Below are 26,487 nucleotides of genomic sequence, written 5' to 3'. Positions count from 1 at the left end.
TCTCTGCTCAGCAAGGAGCCTGCTTCCTCTTCTCTCTCTCTCTCTCTCTCTGCCTGCCTCTCCACCTACTTGTGATCTCTGTCTGTCAAATAAATAAATAAAATCTTTAAAAAAAATTATTCCTGAGTAGGCTCAATAATATTCAACAGACAACATAACCATATTCGTAAAGCCCTAAGGTAAACATTCATCTGGACACGTGGACCAATGGATTCTCCCTGAATATTTGACAGAAGTAGTGTCATTCTATCTCATTGACTTGATCACGTGTTCATTCCTGAGCAGTCACTCTGGCCATGAATTTTCTGCATTAGTTGACTGACCTTAAATCTTCCTATAGTCCTAGAGGCAGGAGTGGAGCAATGCATTTTTGTATTTCATATTGTTTAAGCAAAGCCTTTAATTGTTAGATTTTAATAATCCCTTTGAAACCTGTGTTCCATCTTTCATTTCTAGTCTCCAAATTCTGCTTTCAGTGATGGGCTTTTATTTTGCATTCGGTATTGCAGAAGAGCAGATTTTCTTTTCAAGCACCTCTATCCATATGTATGCAGTTACGAATCCTGAGTTGTGTGCCTAAAATAAAAGAATATGAGTCAAAGGTATATACTAAGAATAAATCATAAAAAATCCTTATTGCTAAGGGAAACAAGAACAATGTGTTCCATCTTTAAATTAATATATAGATTGTCTAAGGCAAGGCAAATCCTTCATTTCAAAAAGATGGATAGTATGGTACTTGCAAGTAAATTCTCAATAGATAAAAAGAAGGCATTACATTTAGACATGAATATTTGTTTTCTATCTACCATCTATCAATCATCTACCTGTCACCCATCTATCATCATTGTCTATTTCCCTACTTGTCTATCCAATCTATTTTCATTTATTGAATGCTTTTTTCCTATTTTGGAGGGTCAAAATTATAACTCTTTCAGTCTTTTTAAGGGTACTACATACTCTTGATATCACTGTCTAATTCAGTTGGTCTAGGCTTTGCAAAGCAGACCCTTTGGCTGTGTAAGAAATTTACTCTAGCATAGCACCCAGCTCTTTAGGAATCAATCTGACCTTCTTCTCTCACTGCCTTGCAAATCTACTGTTTATTCAATGCAGAATCTTCTTGCAAAGGAAAATAAAAACGCGAAGGGAACAGACTTTATGTAAGAGCTTTGCTCTTCCCTTGAGGACTTTTTCATTCGAAAAAATAAAGAAGAAAGAAAGAAAAAAGTTGGGAGAACTTCCAAAAACAAACAAAAGGATGAATTGTCATGGCTACAAACTGGCAACAATCGTGTATTTGACATGAATTCGACCCTATTCCCTTGAATTCTCACGACCCCTCCTTGATAAGTGCTGTAGGCTCCTACCTCCGTTCCATCTACTACAGATATTTTTTCCTTTTTCAGTTTTGAGAAAAATTTTTGTATTGGGTGTAAGATTTCAGGTGGAATCTCGTCTCCTTGGTAGCTATATGCATGTCATGAGGAATGCTTCAGTCAAATTTGGAAATAAATTTGTTTTCCGGAGCAAAGAGAGACAGCCGGGTGTAAATCTAGCAGACTATGTACTCGGTGAACAAAAATATGACTAGCTCTATTTTCTTCTTTCTGAACTCAGTCTAACCCTCAAACTCTAATATTTGCTCAAATACAGGAAAACAGTTATTTTCCATATGGAGGATAACATGACTGCTTATGATTTAAAACTCCCTTCCTCCCTTCCCCTCGTTGATTCTAGACCAATGACAAGGTTCAAGGACCAGCATGTCCCAGTTGGGGAAATCCTATTTCTGCTTTGAGAGGAACAGAATTAGTAGCAAGAACTGGGAATTAATGAAAAGCTGCCAGGCTGGAGACAAATATAATATAAATGTCAATAAGATAATTTGGATACCCCATGACTCAGAACTTAATGATTTGACAAGGACACCTGAAGCAGGTACTGATAATAAACTACTGAAATGTTTCCTTGAAGCCTTCAGAGAAAAAATAAGGGCTTATAATGAATCATCTGGAGATGCTGTTTTCAAGGGTATGTAGCACCTTCAAGATCCAGTCCCAGATTCTGCTGAAGATCTCTTTTGTCTCAGAATAGATAGGTTAAGCTACCTAGATAGTTAAGATAGTTAAGATAGATAAGGTAGATAAGATAGTTAAGATAGATACTTAAGACAGGTAAGATAGATAGTTAAGCTACCCTGAGACCTTAACCTACTAATTAGTCTGGAGTCAATGAGGGGAGATGAGGTTAGACCTTGAGAAAGTAATTATCAACCTCACAGAATTTGTCTGGGGGGAGGGAATTCCACAGTTTTGAGATAAGGGGAGGCTGCTCTAGCAGGTGTAGATGAGACACTTAGGCTGGCCCAGAAGAATTAGGGGTGTCTGAATAGTCAAAGTCTCAGGCATGACAACCACGAACTCAGAGGTCTCAGGATCCCACTTCTTTCCCATCACAGCCTGACTTTAGTATGGACAGAGTCTTGATGGGCAAATGCCAGGGCACCCTGTTCTATTTTTCTGGGTCAACTTTCCATAGACCAAAGTCTTAGCAATTGTGATGTTACATAGTGTACTGGGTGCATCAAGATTCCAATTATCCCCATCAATGGAGTATCTGTTACTATATGGCCAGTGAATGATTCTAATCCAGAATCCCATCCTAGGGATCTGCCTTCTAGGAACACTTTGGGTACCAAATCAATTGTTTTCTTTGCCTTTCCCTTGCAGAAAACCAAAACCAAACCGAACAAACACAAACACACAAACCAAAAACAACCTCTGGGATATTAAATGGTTATTTTAGAGGTTCTTCTAGGAAGTATTATCAGGGTATTGGGCACGGAGGCTAGGAAAGCAATCAGCTGTGTATGTGTGTGTTATCCAACAAGCCACTGGTGTGGGCAGCTCCTTAATCCTGCTTTGAAGTCTGGATCAGGGTCAAATGTGTACTTCGAGATGGCACTACAGGGTGGGTGAGGGACACCAGCTCCTGGCAGTTGTTTGAAAACTGCTTGTACTTTTCCCTGCTGAGAGCTACTCAGGAGGAGGCCCTCCAGAGAGAGCCTGTAGAAAACCCTCTGCAGGGGCGCCTGGGTGGCTCAGTGGGTTAATGCCTCTCTCTGCCTTCAGCTCAGGTCATGATCTCAGGGTCCTGGGATCAAGCCCCGCATCGGGCTCTCGGCTCAGCAGAGACCCTGCTTCCCTTCCTCTCTCTCTGCCTGCCTCTCTGCCTACTTGTGATCTCTGTCTGTCAAATAAATAAATAAAATTAAAAAAAAAAAACTTTAAAAAAGAAAACCCTCTGCAGGTGCTAACCTTGGAAGAGTAAGCCAGTGTGAATGGACAGGGTAAGGCCCAAGAGGACTGTATGCTTATTATTTTCATTGGCCAATTTTGTTTTTTTGCATAGGTTGTATTTATTTTTAATAAATGTTTACTAGAAGTTTAAAATATGTTTATTTTCGTCAGATTTAAATTTCTGCATATGACCTTATATCCATGTGTTCTCAATCTTTGCTAATTTTGGGTATATTTAATCAGTTTCTGAGATGATTGCATTAAGAATTTTAAACTAGTTATTATTTAAAATAATTTTCTCGCTATTTTTTCATTTATTCTCTTTTAGAAAAATGTTAATCTGAGGCTAAATTTTAGCTGCATATATGTTGAGGAACATTCAGTTTGCCATATTCTTTTTTTCTACAAATATATGATAACATTTTTTTCCTTCATGATGTTTATTTTGCTTTGGTTCTATTTGGTTAATATTAAAATTGTCTTCTGGATATACATATTTGCCTGGGATGCCTTTTACTAATCATTTATTCTATGTCTGTAAACTATGTTAAATATTTCCCTTACAGATATCTTACTGATGGATTTCATTTTAGTTGATATCATTTGACATTGAATCAGAAAGACTCATTGCATTGACATATTTAATCCTTACATGTTCATAGCAAATTAAATTATAATTTAAATAATTTTTGTAGATCTGTTGTAATTACAGTTTTCCTTTTTTCTTTTGCTTTATTTATTTAGTACTTTATTGTTTTTACCTGCATCTTCCATTGGATGGGTTGATTTTTTTTTTTTTTTAAGATTTTGCCTACTTATTTTTCAGAAAGAGAGAGAGCACGGACACTGTGGGGGCACTAGGGGGAGAAGGAGAAGTCGACTCCACACTGAACAAGGAGCCCCATGCAGGGGCCTTGATCATGACCTGATGAAGGCAAACACTTAACAGACTGAGGCACACAGGTGTCCTGAATGAGTTGAATATTTCTTTTTATTTATTTAATATTTTATTAATTTGACAGAGAGAAATCACAACTAGGCAGAGAGGCAGGCAGAGAGAGAGGAGGAAGCAGGCTCCCTGCGGAGCAGAGAGCCCGATGTGGGGCTCGATCCCAGGACCCTGGGATCATGACCTGAGCGAAGGCAGAGGCTTTAACCCACTGAGCCACCCAGGCGCCCTGAGTTGAATATTTCTTAATTGACATGAACATTTACATTGTTCTAGTCATATAGTGATAACCTCTAATTTATTTATATAGAGTTACGCTTGTATTCCCTACCAATGGCTTGTGATATTAAATATCTATATATTTTTTGTCCAAACCAGACAGGAAACTTAGAACACACTTATCCTCTCTGTCTTGCCACCTGCCTGCCATACCCAATATACATCAATTGCTCACTTAGAGAACAATAAATTTTTCTAAGACTTTGCTCACCTTTATTTCCATATTGCTATATATTCTCCTTAAGTCATTATTCTTGCTGCTATAACTAACATTCTTTAAAATCAGATGTGCTTAAAATACCTTTCTTTTCCCTCTTGAATTTAGGCAATGATTTATATGCAATGCTTTTCTTTAACACTGACAATACTTGACTTTTTGTGCCCAGAAGGTCTCTGTGAATATAATTCTACTTTTCAGAAGATCACTGTGAATATAGTCTACTTTTCTGAGGTGCTCTATGTTTTTTTTCTGTTGGGCTTTGTTTGCTATTGTTTTCTCTTTCCTTTCTTCATAATCTTTCAGAACTTTCTCCTGCTTGTGATTTTATTAAATGTTATTATTGGATTCAAGTTGTTTCTTTTTCTCCAAAATATGCTGCTCAGTCCTCATATGTGGTTTTGGCTTGATGTCTGATAAAATTCTGTAATTATGCTATTATTAAATTAATATTTCTCATATTTTGTCATTTTTAACCTTTCTTTCATTCTGAGATGTATGTATTACCTGATATGTCTATCCCCTGTATCCATTAATATTTTCTTGAAAATATTTCTGGGAAAGAAATTCAACTTTGACCATTTCAATACATTAAGTTTTTTAACATTTCAACAATGATCATTCATATACCCAAATTTCCAATGTCGTCTTCTGTGTCAGTGATCCATTCCTAAAATAAACCAACTCAAAACCTAGTGGCTTAAAACCATACTCAATTTATTGACTCATGATTTTGTGGTTAGCAGTTTGTACTCTGCTCAGTTGGGTGGTTTTGTAGCTGGTTTTATATGAAGTCATTCATGCAATAGTGGTCATTAATGGCTCAACTAGTGTTGGATGGTCTAAGATCATCTCACGCAGATGTCTTGCAGACGGTGATGGCCCTTGGCTGGGAGTTTCTTGCTCTAGAAGCCTTCACTGGGATGGCATATCTATGTTCCAGATAGTATCATCCTTCAAGAGGCTGTCATTTTTCGCCAATGATGATGGAAGACTTCTCGTGAGCAGCAAGTTGAGTCCAGTTTATAAGCACTTGCTAAGTCTCTGCTTACATCACATGTGCTAATGTCTCATTGGCCAAAGAAAGTCACTGGGGTTAGGTGATAGAGAAGCGAACTCCAGCATCTTTGGGCGGGAAGCATCCATGTCATATTCTAAAAGACTGTGCAGAGAGAGAGGAAGGAATTATTGTGACCATGGATGACAATGCTCTACTACACCTTTTTAACTTCTTAAAAGTTTTCAATAGCCTTCTTTTATAGTATTTTTTTTCTTATGCTTGTATAGGTATTATGCCTTGTCCTCCTTTCCGAGTGCTTATACAAAGTCATCTGTTATTCTCTTGGGACTAGCAGCTGTCTTGACAGGATGCTTATGTAAAGGAAAAACAATTCAAGCTCTAGTTTGTTCTTCTCCACCTCAGTTTGGAGTATGTCTCAGGATAGGGAAGCTCTAGTGTTTTCATCTTGATTTCCCCATCCTCTGTGCACCTCACAATGCTTCCCCAGGGACTACTCTTGTTCCAGGGCATCCAACACCTTTAGTAAATGCTTGATTCGAGGAGGAGTGGATATGGATTAAGTGAAAGGATACTGATAACTTCACTATTTCAATGGCTCCCCATTATAGCTACACTCCTGGTCTCCCTGGATATTTACTGCTCACCTAGATGCATTCTAGCCCAAGGATGGCAGTGGGGTAGGTACAGCAGATTATATTTCCAAAGATGGTCGTCATCATATCTCTAACGCCACATGTTCTTCTGCAATGCGACCATGCTGTGAGGTGGATCCTAATTCTCTCTCTCCTGGAAACTGATGGACCCTGTATTTTGTATTTCTTTGACCAACAGAAGATGACAGAAATGGTAATGTGCCACTCGAGGCGTCCATTTCCACCGGGCCTGCAGTTTGCATTCCCTATTGAGTCAGAAAGCACTGACAGACATGCAGGTAGTCTTGAGAGTACCAGGTGAGAAGCCCCAGCCACATGGAAACACCGGAGGACACGTCATTGAGGAGAGGGAGAGAGAAGAGTGTCAAGGGATTGGAATTGCAAGTAAGGGAGTTTTCTGGAAGTTGAGCCTCAGTTCTGTCTACTTTGGCTGATACCAACTTCATGGAGCAGCACCAAGCCACCCTTCCACACTCTTCCCGAGAGTTTGTTTTCAGATGAAGCCTTGGGGCAGTTTGTTACACAGCACAGAATTAGGACTTCGAAGGGAGACGGTGCTGCTGTGAGAAAAGGCTGAAACAGATGGTGCTGTCTTTGGGACTGAGCTTCTGGAAGTCAGAGGCCTTGGGACCCGAGGAAACTGTGTGTAGGAGCTGAAAAGACAACGGGTAAATTGCTGTCAGAGGCAGGAGAAAAGTCGGCAGCTACTGTGTTGTGACAGAAAGTGTAACACGACTGTCACCTGCGTTAATGTAGAAAAGAGAAAATACACCTAGTGATGGAATGGATTTAGCTAAGGAGCTTCCTGAGAACATGCCAGCAGGTTTCTTAGAGCCGGGTGCGGTAAGACACAAGTAGAGAGGGAACAGCTACAGATGGAACTGTTCATCTTTTGAGCAGAATTTAGAGGAAATAGAAAGGAATCAGAACTTGCTATGTTAAAAAAACAAAACTTTTTGTCATTCTCAGCCTTTCCGGATAGCAAAATACTCTCAAATTTAAGAACTGGCTTAAAAAAAAAAAAAAAAAAGTCAGCCTGGGGCATAGCCAGTAAAAGGGGCTTGAGAGGAAGTTCAAAACAAGGTTGGAGTTATAAGAACCTTGGTTAAAAATTCAGAGAGAGTAAAATGTGTCAAGAATCTCATGTGAGTCTTGTGCATCCTCTCAACTAGACCAATCAGACAAGGGAAGACCTTGAAGGCATTGTTCCACGTGCCTCATGGTTAGCCCAAAGCTGAGAGAAGTCTCTCAAGGAGATTAACGAGTGTAATTTTTATCTGATGAATGGGAGCTTCTCTAACAAGATCTACAGGAAACCCACATTTTTAATAAAAGTATACTTTTAATAAAAGTATACTGATAGAAGCTTCCAGAGCAATGCAAGGTATATTTACAGCATTAATACAAACTCTTAGGTGTGTCTGGGTCACCCACTCAGTTAAGCATCCCACTCTTGATTTCAGTTCAGGTCATGATTCCAGGGTCCTGGGATCAAGGCCCTTGTCGGCTCCAGGCTCAGTGGGGAGTCTGCTTGGGGGTTCTCTCCTTCTCCCTCTGCCCCTGCATTTGTTTTCTCTCTCTCAAATAAATAAATAATTAAACAAACAAACAAACAAACAAAACATTCAAACTCTCCCTCAGCAATCCCCCCACTCAGCCTCTAGCCTGTGGTGTCTTTGCTGCAAGCCCCAGTTTTCTCAACTCAGGATACTAGTATGTTTGATTTCTTGAAGAACATCTCACAATATTTGTATTGTTACGAGCATGGCCGTGATATAGACCAACTTTTCTCAGCTCAGCCATGAATCAGCATTGTTACATTAAACCGTAAAACCACATATGTCTTAATGATAGAACTATATTCTAGGGATTGAGAGAGCTAGAGATATAAATGCAGATATAATACAGACAGAGATATAGAAATAGTTTTGGGTATACATATTATCCAGGTACTTAGGTTTTTATGAAATTGCTTCCATCTACCAAAACACAAAAATAGGTAGTTTTCATCACTGTGTTAATAAAAGTAGCAATATTTATTTACACGTCTGTCACTGTGCACAGTGCCTTATATGTAAATCCATTTCATCATTAAATAACTCTGTATATCACTATTCCTGTCTTACAGGTGAGAGAAATAGGCTAAGAGAGTTTAAGTCATTTTTATGTGTTTACTAACTGACAGAGCTGGCATTCTCACAAGAAATTCCTGACTCTAATCTTCTCAACTTGTACACATCACATTTAAACAATGTAAAAAGCTTATTAAGGAATTGTCCTTTCTTCCAACAGGTGATGTTATTCAGCTTGGTTATATGTATTGTGTACCCACCTGCTTTCTCCTTATGTTGTACATGTGTTTCTATATGAATGAGCATGCGGTTATTTATTTATTCTAGCAAGACTTTAACAACAGCACAATGATCACTGACATTCCCCACTTAAACCTTCTATGTACCAAGGCCTTTCTGTTCCCTAAGCTTCCCCCCCCCCCCACATTCACCTGCTGTTTTCTTTAATTGCTCTTTGAATTTTTTTTTTTTTTTTTAAATACTAACCCTCATGGACACTTCCACTCAGCAGCGGCAGTTCTAGAAGCACACACACTCTAGCCAGGAGTCAGTGGAACAATGGCAGAAAACATTAGGTTTTTCCTTTGAGCTCAAGGAAATGCATTCAAGTTGAACAGCAAGGTTTGTTTTTGTTTTCAGCTGTGAGTTGGAAGATCTGGAAGCCAACAGTTACTATGTTACAAATAAAGTAACACTGTGGAAATTACTGCACTTCCTTTGGCCTCATTTTCTTCATTCTTAAAATGATAAAATGGGAGAAGATCAAGTATTGCCAACTCACATGCATACAGAAGTGAGGCAAAGAAGCCTAACAATTCTAACTCTACTGTGTGTCCCCACAGACAAAACTGGTGTCATAACAGTATTGGCAGAGATGTAAAACTGCTGGTGAAAATGGTATAGAAGTGTGGATATTTCCTACATCATGTCTCAGAGCAGTGGAGGATGGCGGAGATCGTAGCATATGATCAAATATTTAATTGAATTAAACAGGCTGCTGACATTGGGAAGGTTCGTTAATTGTGGTCCAATCAGGATTTTTCAGAGAAGCAAAGATTATTAAGAATTGGACTTAATAAAATACATACCTCAAAAGCAGCAACTTATAACCTTTGAGCAAAAGAACTCTGTTGTGCTTTTAAATTATGAATTAAAATGATTTTAACTTAGTTGCTCTCAGATGCTAACTTGGACGCTAACTCCGAGAACTTACTCAGTTCTCATACCCTGACCTTGTGGGATGGGTTCCTGTAATACCAAACGTGTCATCCAGCTTGCAGTCTCTAAGCAAAACCTGAAAACAAACATCTTTTTAACAGAAGATTCAAATTTGTATCCTATGCATACTCAACAGTTCTTGTGGGTCCGTCTCATTACTTATCTGTCTGTTCCCTTGATAAAGGCGCATCCTGTGCAAAGGACTGTGTTAAGACAGCTCTCAGAGTGCCCCTCAGAAGGTTAATGCTTTATATCACTTCCAGCAACCTTTCTTTCCTTCTACTCGGTTGGAGAGCATCCTTTTAGAAGGAACTATAATTGCCACAGGAGAGTGTACTGTGCAGAGACACCCATAACTACAACAAACCCTTTATTTACAAGCTACATATATTGAGAAATTAACTATGTATGTCAATTAGAAAACTATTTGCAGACTACTGTTTAAAACGGTACATTTACAAAAAGCATTGATAGCATTTTTCCCTCGACGTTTTTAAAATCATCATAACTGTAACAGCCTGGCAAAATTTTTGCTGCAGGATCACTCCCTTCTGAAATTGTTTTTTTTTTTTTTCACCTTGGTGCTAAAATGGGGGAAAAGGACCATTTTACATTTTTCTTGTCTTACAAAAGGAACTGAGAACTTTGGGGATGTTTCTTGATACATATTGAATATTAAAGAGAATGGACAGCCAAGAAAATAATAGACACATGAATTTGCTATTATATGTATTTTAAAAAAACAGTATTTTCATTCAACATTCATTTCCATACACCACAGCTTGTTCACGCTTTAGAATTATTTCATGAGTCAGACATAAGTCCTGTCCTAGCCCAACATTAAGGCTTATTTTCAACAAGCACATCCTTGCTTTTGCTGTTTTCTAAATCATCTACTTAGCACCCAATAAATCATAATCATAGTATGACATGCCCTAACAATGCAAAGGAAGACAATTTGGATGATGCTGTTAACTTTTATAATTAAGTATAAAAAATGATACCTGATGCAAACAATAGTCACATATGTGGTTTAGCAACTTTAAGTGAAATTTTGTATTTCTTAAAGGACATTTTGTCATGAAATGTATACATTTGTTTTTTCAACTTAACTTATACTTACCAAATGTGGTTAGATTTCTTTTTCAACTAGTGATTGTTTTTTCCCCAAAATCACAGTGAGTGGTGGTTGCGGGCTATGTCAGTAGAGAGGCGGATCCTTTAGGGAGAACAGTGTACCTTCCTCTGTCAGGATGTATCTTCCAGATGTTCCTTTTGTCTGTGCTGATTTACAGAATACTAGCTATTAATTAGGCTGTGACTATTAAAATAATCCTGATGTTATCTTTATAAGCCACTGTCAGATAAATATTAATCACAAGTATGATAAAGCTTTTCTAAATTTTCCCATAGACAGGTGGATCATGGAGTTATTTTTACTTATCTCATTTCCCCAAACAGAGATACAATACATTGTTCCTGGAGCACAACCATCATGGGATATGAAACATTGTGGACAATGACCACACATCTGTAAGTACTGATAACAACTGGTGGAATAGTGTGTTCTGAAAATTCTTGCCCACAAAAGGCTAATATTCCTGCAATATCTAACAATACCATGTATTCATACTTCTAAGAACTCCATGTTTTATTTCTCTGTCATGTTCATAAGGTATCCTGCCTGGTTGAAATGTAAGATTTCAGTGATTTTCACTATCTCCTGTATCGTGAAGATTTTCTACTCTGCCCCAATATATTTACAGATTGTTGAAGGTAAGTGGCTTCCCATGTTGGTTCAAACGAGTTTCATGTTAGAGAATTGGAGATAATTTTTAAAGATGTTTTGATATTTGGCAGCATTTATTAATAATTGTTTTTGATAAACTAATACCATGATGTGTAGATTGATTAGTTAATAAAATGGAAAAACAACTTTATATAACTATGCAAGTAAATGAAAATAATTATTTAAAATAAGTTTATTTAATAGAGAGCATCAGAAGCACTATTTTGTTTGCTGCTTTTGTAACATCATCTGTTACGGTCATAGAAAAACAACTTTGAGGGTGCCAATACTGCAGATAAGTTAATGGAAGAGTCCTGGAGGATCTGAAGCTTTCTAAGTTTTTATAAAGAGCTATGAGTCTCAGACAAATACTACTTGCATTTGAATCCAAAGAGCAAGCGTCCTACACCAATTCTTTGAAGGGTTTTGGGAATCTTTCTTAACATTTATCGTTATAAGATACAATGTAAGGAAACCAATGTTACCTTAATTGGGTTCCAGAATTATGCATTCTGCATTTTTTTCTGTAAGTAGTATCTACTTTAGTGCTATTTTGAAGAACTGTGACAGGCACCATCTTCTGGGATAGCACATTGGGTTTACAAAGCTATCAGTTTATAACCACTCCCTCTCAAAACCATCAAGTCTTGAAACCTGACCATATGCACGCATAACCTTCCTTGGAGAAGCTGAACTTCTCCCATATGTTGGTTTTTCTCAGAAAGAAAAATCTTGTGGGTTCCCATTAGGGAGGTAGCATTACTCAGCAAGTGGTGGTTCTAAACTCAAAAGTGCAAAGGCAGTTTGCCAAGACAGCAGAATGTGGTGGGTAGTTCAAAGTATTTCTGCATGCCTGTGTAGGAAAATGAATAGAATTTTCAAGGAAAAGTTGCAGCCACAGCCCAGGAGGATTGGGCAATAGTGCAAACCACATCATCCGTCCGCTTCAAGTCTCTGGGTGAGTGAGCAGATGCCCTGGTCCAGGACAGGCACGCTTCTGCCCTCAGCACTGAGGTCTGAGCAGAAATGTCACCTCTCAGGCCCAGACACTGCCCAGGAGAGCTCTGGGGTTCATAAATCAAAGAGGCCACTATGTCTGAGAATTTGACTTCCAACGCAGACATATGGAGCCACTAGGTTATTGTGGAGGAGTGAGAAAATGGATAAAAAGTTTTTATCACCCTCCCCTTTTTTCCTTCTGGGATTTCCTTCCTGCATTTCCTGCAAGAACCACTTTTGTAGCACAATTTAGGAATGGCCCCTTCCTTGGCCCAGTAACACAGTCTGTGTGTTGGGAAACTGACCTAGGCAAAGGCAAGGAAGCAGGTTAGACATACTTGAGTGGGTGGATTTAGCAAAGTCCAAGTTTGTATTCTCTCATGTTCAAATGGCAACTGAGAAATGTAGTAATTTCCCTAAGATATTTTTTTAACATTGTTACTGTTGAATGGTTTTATCATTTTCCTAAAGAAGACATATTTTCCGGATGTAAAACATAATTACCATCCGGTTTTTAAAGTTTCAACATTCCACAATCCAACCCAAATGGGCTGAACATCTTTTGAGGACCCTCCCTCCCGCCTTGGGGGCCTGTGTCTTTGTCACCTATTCACACTTCTACTAGCCACTCGAAAGGTCTGCTAACCACCCTCTGGTCACTCCTGCTTCTTTGCAATTGGGGCATTTCTTCCTCGACTCCACTCCCATCCACCCCCAACACCCATGCTGGGACAAGAATCACGTGTGGGTCCTAGGACTCCCAAGGGACCTTCTGCCTATTTCTCCTCTTGACCCCTTTACAGGTACAAACCTGGCTAGATATACACCGGTTTTCTGGGGGCGCGCCTCCTGGCTTTCCACCCATTCACCCACCCCTTGCTATTTCCTTGAGCTCCTAGCTCCTCTCTCTGGCTCCCATCAGGTGGAGTTGGCTCTGTGGGTGCGCAGTCTGTCTGTTCTTCTAGCTCTTGGTTCCCCCCTGCCCCATTTACTCCCCCCCTCCCCGTTCATTAAATGGATGTAAACACACACGCGTGCGCGCACACACACACACACACACACACCCCTCTCTACCCTCTACCTTGTCACTTTTACCCACCTCGAGGACTTGCAGCTGCCTCGAACCCAGAAACCAAAAGCTCAGTGGAAGGAGACTTGGAGGTTGTGTCTGGACTCGGGGATCCCCCCGCCCCGGCCTTGGGGGTCGCCTCACTGTCCCTCTTGTCACGTGACGGACAGGAGCCCTCCACCCTCGCGGCCTCGGTGCCAGGGGAAGGCGCGCAGTGCGCTGGCACCGACACCCGCACGCACGTCCCCACGTGGGCCGCCCCGCGCCGCAGCAGCAGGTGCCGCAAGGCGGAGGCCAGGCCGGGAGCCCGGCGGCGACCGCAGCCCGGCGCTAACGCTCTTTCTTTCGTCCGCTTTCGCGGCCCTGTCCTCTCTCCTCCGCCTTCGGAGGGGGTCGCCCGCGTCGCCGCACCGCGCCTCTCCGCGGACCGCCTCCTGAGTCCTCCCTACCCCCAAATAATCACCGCCATCGTCCCCAACCTGAGCCCTAGGCCGCGCTCGGGAAGTGGGGTGGGGGAGCAGCCCTGGGGTCCAGGACCACTAAGGCGGTGGCCGCGGGTACCGGGCTTCGGGGTGGCGGCGACGTCCTGCCGGCGGCGGTGGTGGCGCGGGCGGTCCGCAGCGGCCGGGGAGGGACTCCCCCTCACCCCTGCGCGCTCCGGCCCTCCGCCGGGCGGTCCGCTGTTCGCTCTGCCTCCGCGTTCGTTTATTCGCATTGTGCAAGCGGGGCTTTTCCGGGCTGTTTCCCAGCAACTCCCCCCCGCCCCCTCCTGAGTTCAAGGCGCTGCGCCCGCGCGTGTCGGCGCGTGTCGAGGTGGGGCGGGAGGTGTTCCGTGTTTGCCCTGGGGCTTTGAAATACCTGGGCGAGGATGTGGGAGTGTTCGCAGAAGCACTTTGGTGGGGGCGACCTCTGCATCAGGCCGGGCGATTAACCGCGAAACTTTTACCGCGGCGTCTCCCTCCGGCGCGCCCCCGCCTGGTCTCCCAGCCCGAGAGCGCAGTAAACGGCAAACCTCCCCCCCAGCCCCGATGAGAGAGACAACCCGCTTCCTCTAGACAGATGCAATAGAAGGGGTGGGAGACACATCGGCCGCAATCTGCAACCCGTGAAAAGTGAAAACTAAACCCCGAAGGGAATTTTCACGCGATGGACCCTCCCCCTTGCTCGCCTTTTATCGGGCATCTGGATCCAGCTCCGGATTTGCCTGCTCCCTTCGGGTCCCCTCAGCCCCGGCTGGCCGAGTGACGGATCCCAGCCTGGTCCTCACCCCCTCCCCCTTCTCCCCCCCCCCCCCCCGCCCCAGGATCCGAGCGGGTGTGATGTCCTTGCAGCCGCCGTCGCCGCCCCAATCCGCCGCGCACCAGCCCCGGGGGCGCCGGCCGCGCCGCGCTGCCCGATTTCGCCCCGGCTCCGGGCTTCCTTGAGGGTCGCGCAGCCCACGGCTATGACTCAGGCGCCCACTTGGTAACTCTGCCATCTTCCTGCTCCTTCCTCCTCCCTCCCTTCCCCGCCCCCTTGGCCACCCCCGTTTCCCTCCGCCACCCTCACGCCCTCCTCCTAGACGCCCACCCACCCGCTCCTCTTTCCGCAAGATCGCAGAGGTGGCGCGGAGCCCGGCGAGCCGATGACGGACCCCTTCCTCCCGTCTTCAATGCCTCAGCGGAAGATCCCCAAGGGCTGGGGAGAGGAGGGCTGCTGCTGGACGTCCTCCCGGAGAGGCTGCTCCGACCTGCTGCTCGTGGTCTATGAAACTGGGGACTGAGCGAGCCCCAGCCGCCGCCGCCGCCGCCCGCCCGCCCCGTCGCTGCCGTCGGTCTGGACTGGCCCCCGCCTCGCCGCGCCCGCCGCCAGCCCCGGCCCCGGCCCCGGTCCGGGCGCCCCGGGGCTCGCCCCGCGCCCGCCGCCGCCCGCGCTCAGACTGCCCGCGCGTCCTCCTGACAGCTGCGGCGGCGGCGATGATGCAAAGGAGGAGGGTGCTGCCGCCCGCGGTGCTGATGGTGGCGATCCGCGCCCGGGTGTGAGGCGAGCGTCATGGTGGGGATGCTGGCTTCGCGGCGGTGAGAGAGCGAGCGAGAGCGAGCGCGAGCCAGGGGCGGAGGACGCCAGAATTCGGATCTTGCTGCTGTGTGGGCTCGGATCGCTCTTTCCCCCCGCTGTCTCCCCCCTGCATTTGGTTCCTGGTTTGCACATTTACAACCCCCGATTCCGTCCTCTCCCCACCACTGGAAGTCTTCCCGGCTCTAAATGGAATTAGTGGAGATCGGAGCCTCTGGTGTAAGGAACAGACATGATCTATGGACGCAGTTTGTTTCACAGTGAGTACCTTTCCCGCCGCGCGGGTCCACTTGCGGTCCCTCCTCCCTCTCTCCTCCCTCGTGGCCGAACGCGCAGGGGAAAGCCTCGCCGCCGCGCTCCAACCGGACCCCGCAGTCCCCGCGAGTCCGGGCACCTGTAAACTTTCTGGGCTGCAGCATAATCGGTCGAGGCGTGGGGGCGGCGCCCGGTCCGTGGTCGCTGGGGCTCAGAAGCCGCGGGGGACAGCATCCTTTGGGTCCGCAGGAACGTCCTGGGGGCGGAGGCGAGCACGTGCGGGAGCGCCTGGGAGTGGGCCCGGGTGAGGGCGCAGGTGGAAAGGAGGAGAGCTCGGGGCCGGCAGTCTGTGGGCTGCAGAGAATAGCCCTTTTCCGGGGGCTTCCGCGGGCTCCTGTTTTCCCTCCAGGAGGGAGTTTAGGGCGCACCTGAACGCAACGCTTGTGGGGAGGGCGCGGGCCAGCCTCAACTCTGTGGCCCGAAGACCTTTAGTGTTGCTTTATGGGTGTGCGGAAGCGCGTGCGGTTGAGAGGAAAATGGCTTCAGAAGTCTTCAAGTAAAAGGCAGTGTAAGAAAATGTGTGGTGGAAATTCCACATTAAAAAGCTAGGATTCCAGTGTTAATCCTGTACCACGCAGTTAAAAGACCGGTTTGTGGATGTGTTAGTCATAGTACTTGTTCCACCGTGTGATTCCATCAAAACAGGAAAAGCAGAGTAAAGACAACACCGCGAGTACGTCCTGGTAATGATGGCCCTGTACCTGTGTGTTTGTGTGTGTCTAGAATCCCGGCAAATTAAAATAAGATTTCTTTTTTCTGTTTAGACACAGACGACAACAGTTAATGTTTTAATCTAAAAGCGAATGATCAGGCAAGATTAGGAAGTAATATAACTGATATACTCTCTCAAATGCCAGTATAAAAGCCCACGTTCTCTTCTTGGAATAACCTAAAAGCATAGATTTATAAGCTCCTGCCGTGAGCTTCGGTTGAGGAAATCATTGCAAATTATACCTTCCCTTTCCCAAGTTAATTTTAAGTGGAATTATGATTATATACCCAATGGAAGTTAGAGCTTTTAGGGAATAGGCAACAAAATAAATAAGAGATAAAGTAGAAGAGGAAAAACCAGTAATTATGAAGACTAGATTGTTGCATTACTCTTCTAGTTTCAGGTTTTATAAACATGGTGTGTAAATCAAGGTACAAAAGTCAAGCAGAAGTTTGGGTTGCAATGGTCTTTGCGGATTCACTCTTGTTAGAGATGGGGTCTTTTTTTGATACTGAAAAACTGGCTCAGTAAAATGCTCGTTTCTATAATACTGAATATTAAGTCAAAGTTAAGGTTAGAAGAATTTAATTGCATAGCTTAGGAAGTGCTGAGGACAGGGGTTACTTGGTGGTATAGTCCTTTTTTATAAGAAACATTTTTGTAAAACTGCTTAATGCCCTCAATCCACATTTGTGTTTTTCTCCTGTTCCCCTCCCCCACCTGCCATAAGATTTGCCCTAGTATTTATTTTCTCAAATACATCAACACTGGCAGTGCCTTGGGGTCAGTCACAGAGCCCTTCCTCACTGTTTGCCTTTTCCGCCTTTCATTTGGTTCACTCTTTCTCTTCTTTGCTAGCAAAGCCATTCCCTGTGGGCAGTTAGAAACAATACAGGTCCTGAAGTGCTACTGTAATGTGCTTGAGTAAATTACAGCATTACCTCTGAAGTCTTGAGGTTCACATTTGCAGTTCTGGGGAATCATTCATCCTTAACTTGTGTTACTTCCTGAAGGGATTTCTAAATTTTCCTGATTTGTACATTTTTAACCAGTTTTGGCACATTCTGAGTTAACTTGGAACAGCTAACAATAATACCGTGAATCTGCTTTGATATTATCTTATCTTTATGTTGTTATAGAATGTGATCATTTTGGTGTATATTAATATGATCTCTTTCTAATTTTTCTTTTCTGTTTCAGTTGTAGCAAGTTTAATCATCTTCCATTTGTCTGGGGCAACCAAGAAAGGAACAGGTGTGTTTCTTTGGGAAAATGCAGTGAAAGACCTCTAATTATTTACATTTTCCTATTTTCCCCATATTCTTAATATTCCAGAATATCTGAACATTGTATAGTGTGTATAATTGATTGATTTTGACTAAGACGACATTTCAAAATTAATTTACTAATGGATATTATAAGAATGTCCTCTCTATTTTTAGTCTTATAGAAAATTGGATGATGGCACTTGTTTTTATTTTTTACAGAAAAGCAAGCCACCTCAGAAACTCAGAAGTCAGTGCAGTGTGGAACTTGGACAAAACATGCAGAGGGAGGTATCTTTACCTCTCCCAACTACCCCAGCAAGTACCCTCCTGACAGAGAGTGCATCTACATCATAGAAGGTAAGGGGCGAGACAGCCTGGGCTGGAGAGAGCGCCAAGCCAAACCTGGCCATCACTGATTTTGATGGACAGTATGCGTATATATTAAAAAATTGGTTTTAGAGACCATACACAGAAATATCTCTTAGTGAATCAAATAACTGTAAAATTTGGGATCAAACTAATTATTGAAATTATTAGCAATGGGTTTTGAGTAAGTAAATTCTGGCAAATAAAAGCAAACAGTTTATTTGGCAGTTAACAATTGATTTAGAATTCTTAATTAATTGGAATAGACGCATAGTTGGGATAATATTACCTAATGTATAACAATTTTAGAAACTAGTATTTTATTGGTTACCAGTTAGTATAAAAGCCTATACATTTGTTATTTTTCTTTAACAATATAAAGTACAAAAATAGATATTAATGTCAAAAATCAATCTATAATCATGTTTCCAAAGAGTCTGAATGATAGTTGCCTTAATTTATGTTAACAAGTGGCATTATCATCCTTTAATGCCAAAGTCAGAATTCCAAATTATGATGCTTCTTTTCATCATTTTCTTTCCTAACTCAAAAGATAAATAGTTCTGAAAAAGAGGTTCATTTCCCTTTAAACATTTCCAATTTCCATTACCCTTGTAAACAGCACTCGATTAAGTAACAGCTTTCTAAAATGATTGATCATTTCATCTAGTGATGAAGATTTCAATATTATAAATGTTAATACCTAAAAGCCCCAAACATGCAACCCTTCTCTGTACCCTACATGCATAGACAGATTGGATCAACTTAATGAAAAAGACAGTGTATACTCAGTGTTTATATCTAAATGAGGGGCGTGTTCATATGGTAGATCTTGGAAAGGAAAAGGCTTTCTGTTTAACTGATTTCAAAAATTCCTATTTAACAATGTTTCTTTTTTTCTTTTTATAACTTTTAAGCTAAGGATATTACTTCTCTCCTTTCTGTGTTTGAGGGTGAACTTTTAGCGAAGATATACTGCACTATAAGAAGGAGAAAAAAAGCATAAACTCTGATAATTAAAAGAGAAAACTGAGAAATATGAGCTCTGCAGTTTTATTCCTCATGTGATTGATAGAAAAGGAAATTGAAATATGGAAATTCTGGGTTAAACTCAGTTGTTCTCTTCACCAAGTTAATGGTACCTATCAGATATACATATACCGATATGTATATCTGTGTGTATATGCATAAAACGTTCAAAGATCTTAACATATATTAAAACATTTAAACATAGGTGGTAGGTACTTTTTGTTGTCCTCATTTTATGACAAGGAAGCAGACACAGGGAGGTTAAATGTCTTGCTTAAACTCACATGATTCGTGTTTTGAAGCAACAGTATTTTTAAACAGAATTATTAAAAAGAATAAAATCAACTAGTTCTCTCATTTAAAGGATTAATTCAGAAGCAGATCTTTGTATATTAATTGTGTTTCCATGTTTATTGTTATTTAGAATTGAAAAGCAGCACTAGCATTTTATTCTCACATCATGCACATATCTACATTCGTTCTCAGTTATGTCAAGGACTAAACATAAAGTTGAGACGTTAGTAGAACTTTCTGTTACTATTAATCATACTTCTGCACTCTTTTTGAAATACTTCATTCTAGCCATTGTTTTCTTCCATACATTTATTTAACCAATATTTATTGAACAATTACTAAGGAATAGCCACTCTTCTGGGTATAGTTTAGAGAGCCTTTAACAAAACAACCATGATACTTGCCTGTGGAACTTAAAATGTGGTCTGGGGACTATGCCCCATTCAGTAAACAGTCTAAAGGGACCCCCAAATTAGCAGTGTTTGGAGCAGAGAGGAGAGGAGCTTACGAGAAGAAGGAGATGATTTCACTCAGTTTTGAAAAACTTCAGGGAGGTAATTCTCTATTCGGAATGGCCTGTGCAAAAGCTCAAGATACGGCGTGGTCTGGACCCAGGTGTAGCTTCTGCGTGGTGTGAGGAGAGGGAGAAGCAAGGAGGCCCAAGAGGTCGACCGTTTCAGATAAAGGAGAACTGGCAATCCGTCTGGTCCAGCTATGAAAGTTTGAACTTGGTATCATAGACAACGGGATGCCACTGAAATAATTTAAGTGGAAAAATAATAAGCTGCTATTTCGGTGAGGTGACGGAAGGAAAAGTATAAGCAGAGACTATTGTGAAGGACCACGTAAACCATAGCTCTTACAAGTAAGAGCTAGTGTAGTAAGAGCTTGAACAACAGAAGTAACATTGGCTGTGGGTCAAAGGGAGAGATAAGAGGTCTTGAGGAAACCGAGTCACAAGTGCCTGGATGTAGGCAGGAGAGACAGGAAATCCCGACATGATTCTTGGTGACATATAGATGGAATTTCCATGCCAGGTAAAGAATATGGGTGGAGAAATAGGGTTTAAAGGAAAAATAATGAATTCCGCTTTGGTGTTTATAGAGATGTCACGTAAAGAAATTGGATATGTGAGTCTTTAGCTCACTGGAGAGCTCTGGGCTGAAAATAGATATTTATAGGTCATAAATATGGATTGTTGTTGAGGCTCTTGGTATGAATAAAATTATCCAGAGAGAATATTTGGAGCACTATTTTATAAATCTTTCAAAAAATACAGATCCCTGGGTCTGTCCCCAAGAAGTCTGGTTTAATTTGTCTTTGATGGAGCTGCAGGCATCATTACATTGTAATATATACATCCATTGGGATGCCAGTGGTACCCAGAACTCTGGTCTAGAAATAGTGGAAAGAAGACATAAAATGGGTTTCTGCAAAACAGCAGGTAAGGGATGGGAGAGTAAGGAGAAGGTAACAGGGACTGTGAAGGACGAACCACAGAGGTGGACTAGAGGTCAGGTAAAAGATGCCCCAGCACATAATGGAGGAGGCATTTCAGCAGGAAGGGAATAGCCAAAACACCAGCTATTACAGCAAAGAGAAGTAAGGTAACAGCAAACACATCTATTGCATGAGGCCACTGAGAAGCTGATAGTAACTTCCAGACGTGTGCACTCATTGCCCCAGTGGAGGTGGGAACTGGCTCACAGCCAGTGGAGGCATGGTGGGGGTGGGTGTTGATGGACCCACTGTTGGAAGGCAGTTACTTTCTTTGCCTTTTTGTCTTTTCTGCTTTCATGGGGGCAAATTGTCATGTTTAATTTTGAAAAGAGTAGCCTCTTCTGTAGAAAAAGGTGAATGTAAAATCCAAAAATGGTCTAAATCATTGGTCAAGTTTCTTGAGTTAGGACAGGTTCTGATGAACAGTGGAGGTCACAGAAAGGAAGATCCCTTTCGTGGTTTTGGGTTGTCCTAAAACTCCCTCAGAGAGGGGGCAATGTTCTGTAGCAATGTGCAGTTTTCAGGTGAACGTACTCAGGTCTTCAGTATGCACACGGACAGGTTAGGAGGGTAAGACCTCTCAAAAAGGAACGTCAGAATCAGATACCAGACGACTTAGAGAAAACGTGGACGTGAAAGGCCACTGTGAATTGAGAGATTCGAAGGGAAGGAAAGCGTTAAGTGTAAGGAGCTGAACCTTGAGAGCTTCCAATGCCTTCCAGGTACTATAATCACTTTTTTTGAATTACAACAACCACATGACATGCTCACTTATAAAACCCTATTTTATTGCCTTTGAAAATTCAGTTAGTGGAATTTTGTATATGAATGTGTGTCGTTAACTTCAACATGCTGACCAGAGGAAGATGAGCAGTCCATGTAAGTGTGGCCTGCCCAAGGCCACGGTGATAGTATATATTGTAAAGGAACACTGGGAGGTTTGTTCATCCACGTTGGGCAGAACTTAAGCAACAGTGAAAATGAAGGTATGCATACATGAGTTCATGTCCGATGGCCGTGCCTTTCCTAATAGGGAAAAATAGATGAATGGATGTTGCTTCCTAGAGTTGTAAGTAAAGTAGCACAGTTGTTCTCACTGCTTTATTGCTCCCTAGCCATACATTATTTACATCTGAAAGAAATATCCTACATTCTGAAATAGCTTATTTCCGTATAAAACTTACCATACTGGTTTGCCGATGAGCAGATAAACAGGCACAGGCTATAAGATACTAATGCATACAAATGATGTACTGAATTCTACTACATCAGGAGGTCCAGTTTCTTTAGCCTTTGCCTTTTTGTTGCTGGACAAATAATCTCAAGGGGGGGAAAACACATGGTTTTCCAAGTAATTTCTTAGGATACTTTCCAAATTACAGATATTTTTAAAAAAATTATTGAAACTTCATCAAATCTATCAATATGGTAATACTACAATTGTTGACCTTCATGAATATACCGTAGTGGTAGGTAAAACCATCCCTGGTTTTTTTTGAAGAGTAATAAATGTCTCTTTTACAATGTCCAAAGAGTTACAAACATTTTTAGAGATTAAAAATATTCCCTAAAATAGTCTTGTCACATGCATTGACCTTTAACCAAATGAGCTTCGATTATTCTGTACGTCTCTCATTTCCAATTCATCATGTATCTCAATTTCCTCTAAATGTTTGACATCCATGCACGCAAGGCTTTCGTGTTAAAGCCATCAAGGGTGATATTCAATACACATTTAAGAACTGGTGTGGTGCGGACGGCAGTCATTCAGAATGATTACTGACCACATGGGGAGCAGGCCATGCCGCACCGGGTCATAACTTACAAGTTTCTGGAGGGTGTTTGTCCCTGAAGAGGGCTACACGGCAGGAGAGCACCAAAGGACTCAAGGCAACAGCTGTTCACTAACTAGGATAAATGTGTACGGATATTTCAACCACTGTTATGGCTATTCTGGGGTATTCTGGCTGAATACCAGTCTGGAGTGCCAGGATTTTGAGCTGTTTTGGACAGGACAAGGGAGACATGGCAGGGCGCTAGCAAGTGCATCCAGTGTGGAGGTCTGTAGAGCTTCGAGCCCTCTGAGGCTCTCCCTGATGCTGTGCAGAGCTCCAAAACACATTTATGAAGATAACCTCATTTACTATTCACCCAACAGAGATTTTTTTTTCCTTTTCCTTTTTTTTTTTTTGAGAAATCCTCAACGACAAGTACTGTGCTGAGTGCTGAATTAAGAAGGTGAATACATTTGTCCTTAGTGAGTAGATTCAGAGGGGTGGTTCTTGTAAACAAGGTTTTCCTGCATAAACAGGAGTCAGCAAATTGGAGGTAGATACTCCAGAAAGTGCTAAAATATGTGAGAGCCCGAAAGAGCACACTGCGTTAGAAAACAGTGTTTCTGCAGTGGCCAGAACTTGGGCTGTGTTTGGAGTAGGTAGACCCTGGAAGTCTGAGGAGTAGGATACCCTCAAGGGTCCTGCGGTGTCAAGTGCATCGATCATTTTCCTGTAGCTGATAGGGAGTTGCTAAGTTTAAACCTGAGGGTGACGTAGTGAGATTTGTGTACTAGAAAAATTCTTCTTAATATCCTCGTATATGATCTTGGGTCTAATCAAGACGTCTGACTGCGAGTCTTCGAATGTTTGGGTAACTCTATGCTTAACAACTTGTAAGTGGCTTTTGACCTTAAAACTGGACACCTAAGAAGATATGAGCAAAGTGACAGAAAGATGTCTTTTACATTCTAAACCTGACACTAGTGGTCTTTCACAAAAAATTCTGTGATTTATGAGGTCTGTGTTAGACACTGAAACAGTCATTTTATATCTGAAAATCTTTTGTGCAACATCACCAGTTTTAAGGAGCATCCCCGAGACATTCTTGTGGAATGTTATCCCTTAGAATGCTCTGTACTACAGACTTGCTTTGCTCTTCTACGCAAGTCATGCTCAAAGTTTGATAGATGTACAGGTACAATCTGAAGTAGAATTACAAGTATCTACCTAAAGATTGAAAAACGGTCTTCTGGACATAGTCTTCCCTTTTTTTCAGCTGCCCCAAGACAGTGCATTGAACTTTACTTTGATGAAAAGTACTCTATTGAACCGTCTTGGGAGTGCAAATTTGATCACATTGAAGTTCGGGATGGACCTTTTGGATTTTCTCCAATAATTGGACGTTTTTGTGGACAACAAAATCCACCTGTAATAAAGTCCAGTGGAAGATTTCTGTGGATTAAATTTTTCGCTGATGGAGAGCTGGAATCTATGGGATTTTCAGCTCGATACAATTTCACACCTGGTAAGTGAGGGTTTGGTTTATTTTCCTATGTTTTTTCTTCCTTAGTTGTCTGTTGTCAAAGTAGAAGAACTTTCATAAGACAACTTAATATTTTCTCAAGTGTTCTAGCTCTATTTAAAATCACACCTACAGTGCTTTCTCTTTTCATTTCATAAATTCTGAAAGCAAAATAAGTTTTCCTTAAAATTTAGCCTCCACTAGAGGTGAGTGTAATGACTCAGGGGTCTTCATGATCATCAGGAGTACAGTTAATTAAATGGACTTCCATTATGCTGAAATGTGTAATTTGAGAGGCGGTCTGTAATAAAGAAACTAATTACAGTATACATTGAATCCCTATAAACTTGAAAAGGCAATTGTAGTATTGTAAAATGTATCCATCAAAATGATCTTTGGAGAACTTGAATAAAAAATTCTTTTGTTCTGAAAATTATGATTTTTAAAGCAAATGGATCTTACTATAAAGCAGTCTAATCCCTTTTTAGAAATGCAAATTCCTGAGAGTTCTGATCAAAGCAAAACTGAGACCCATAGCAGCCAAATATTCATTTGCAAAGTCTACAGACATTATTTGTCATTATACAATTATGCATTCTATGTCAATTTTCCTTTTAACTTGCTAATATTAAAAAAAGGGTCTATGATGTCGACTGGCTTACTTGATGATGAGTTGCCATTTGTTACAATAAAAATTGGTTATCACATTTTTAAATTGCAACATCAGGCTGAAGCGATTTGAGATTTGATGAAGTGAAGTCATTTTTTTAATGGAAAGATGACTCAACTTTACATAAACCATGTTATTTATATGTAATTACATATTTTTCCAGTCTGTATATATTGCTTTACTAAGGTTATAACAGGCAGTAGATGAAATTGTAGTATATGTAAAATTTTTTGAAGTTTCTATTACATACGATGGAGGTAACGTAAGAGCAGGGCTTAGCTGCTCAGTTCAAGCACTGAAATTAAAAAAAAATAATATAAGATTAATGAGGACTTTGGTTACAATATCATGGTTTATGTTAAATAAGTCATATATCAATCTATCACATGTATTAACCTTAAACATTAGGAATGTTTTCACAGTATCGCTAAGAGGTATTGTGGTTTTAATTATGCTTTGTTAATATTGGATTTTTCACAGAAGGCATGGTTATTTCATATTGGTGATTAAACTAACTTGATGTGTTCTGAAAAATTGCAAACATTGAGATTACTTTATTAGTTGCTATAGTTATACATGGAAATGTGGTTTTTTTTTATCCTTGACTGATAATTTCAAGTATAACCATGACCTGAAGATAGTTCTAGGCCTTTATAAGTTAGATCTTCATCCTGATATTGGAAGTCATGGGGATAATGTCCAGGATTTAAAATTGAGGTTGCATAAAGTTGTAGGGTCAACTTTATCAACATAAGCATTGCTGTCTACATTTCTAGCTCTGCCAGAGAGAACATAAATGTTGGAGCTCAGTGTGGTCTCCCAAGTTTTGAAAAAACCACTCTGGTCCCTGTTCTTTGCACCTTGTTTCTTTAGAGTCACTTTACTATATCTGTATATGAAAGGAGATTTTATTGCCAGGAACTACTGAATCAGAAGGAAACGTGAGGAGAAGATGGCATGAAATTGAGGATGAATTATGGATTGAGTGAGGCTTCTGTTTCCATTTAGATAAACTAGAGTAAATTAAGGGCACAGGGAGGTGTAGGCTTGGCGTACAAAGGAAGAGGAGGACCATAAAAGAGAGACTTGTAAAACTTCCATGACTGCGAACATTGATGTTCCATGGCTCAAGGCCATTGCCTGAGTGGCACAATCATCTACAACTCATTTCATAAAGAGGCAGGACTGAGGAAGCCAATTAGTTAATGAAAGAGGAAGGGGGCAGGGATTAGTAATAATTCAGACAGCATTTAGGGAATAGGGAGTCAGGCAGGCTTCAGTTTAATTTGGGCTTAATTTTGATATGGGAATGTGCTTCAGGTAGTGATTTGGGGAAACTGAAAAGGTAGAGTTCATGAAGTCAACTTCATGATTTAAATCACGAATCACTGTTGCTGTCACCAGGTGGTGACA

General features: G+C 41.5%; 1 protein-coding gene and 1 long non-coding RNA gene across 11 annotated transcripts in view; one reads left to right on the top strand and one right to left on the bottom strand.

Annotated features, from left to right (window-relative positions):
- Positions 1-462: 462 nt before the first annotated feature.
- LOC123954533 lies at positions 463-15,357 on the bottom strand. Of its 4 annotated transcripts, none has more exons than XR_006821097.1 (4): positions 15,142-15,357; positions 10,835-10,995; positions 4,742-7,074; positions 463-576 (listed from the first exon to the last, which is right to left on the bottom strand). It is a non-coding gene; the product is annotated as an uncharacterized LOC123954533 (long non-coding RNA). The 4 variants fall into 4 exon arrangements; XR_006821096.1 differs by lacking the exon at positions 463-576 and adding an exon at positions 8,980-9,148 and having other exon boundaries at positions 4,425-7,074; XR_006821094.1 differs by lacking the exon at positions 463-576 and having other exon boundaries at positions 4,425-7,074.
- A 143-nt stretch (positions 15,358-15,500) lies between these two features.
- The window catches only part of NETO1 (neuropilin and tolloid like 1), a 125,995-nt gene continuing 115,008 nt past the window's right edge, over positions 15,501-26,487 (top strand). For all 7 annotated transcript variants that reach the window (XR_006821093.1, XM_046025798.1, XM_046025801.1 and 4 more), the window contains exons 1-4: positions 15,501-15,883; positions 17,851-17,904; positions 18,138-18,275; positions 24,159-24,407. Coding sequence is in view for 6 of the 7 variants with exons in the window: in XM_046025798.1 (XP_045881754.1) it covers positions 15,856-15,883; positions 17,851-17,904; positions 18,138-18,275; positions 24,159-24,407 (469 nt within the window). In the remaining variant the exon portion in view is untranslated. The remainder of the gene's footprint in view (positions 15,884-17,850; positions 17,905-18,137; positions 18,276-24,158; positions 24,408-26,487) is intronic.

This window comes from Meles meles, chromosome 12, assembly GCF_922984935.1.
Source record: "Meles meles chromosome 12, mMelMel3.1 paternal haplotype, whole genome shotgun sequence".
Classification (NCBI taxonomy): domain Eukaryota; kingdom Metazoa; phylum Chordata; class Mammalia; order Carnivora; family Mustelidae; genus Meles; species Meles meles.
This window is presented reverse-complemented; position numbering and strand designations above follow the sequence as displayed.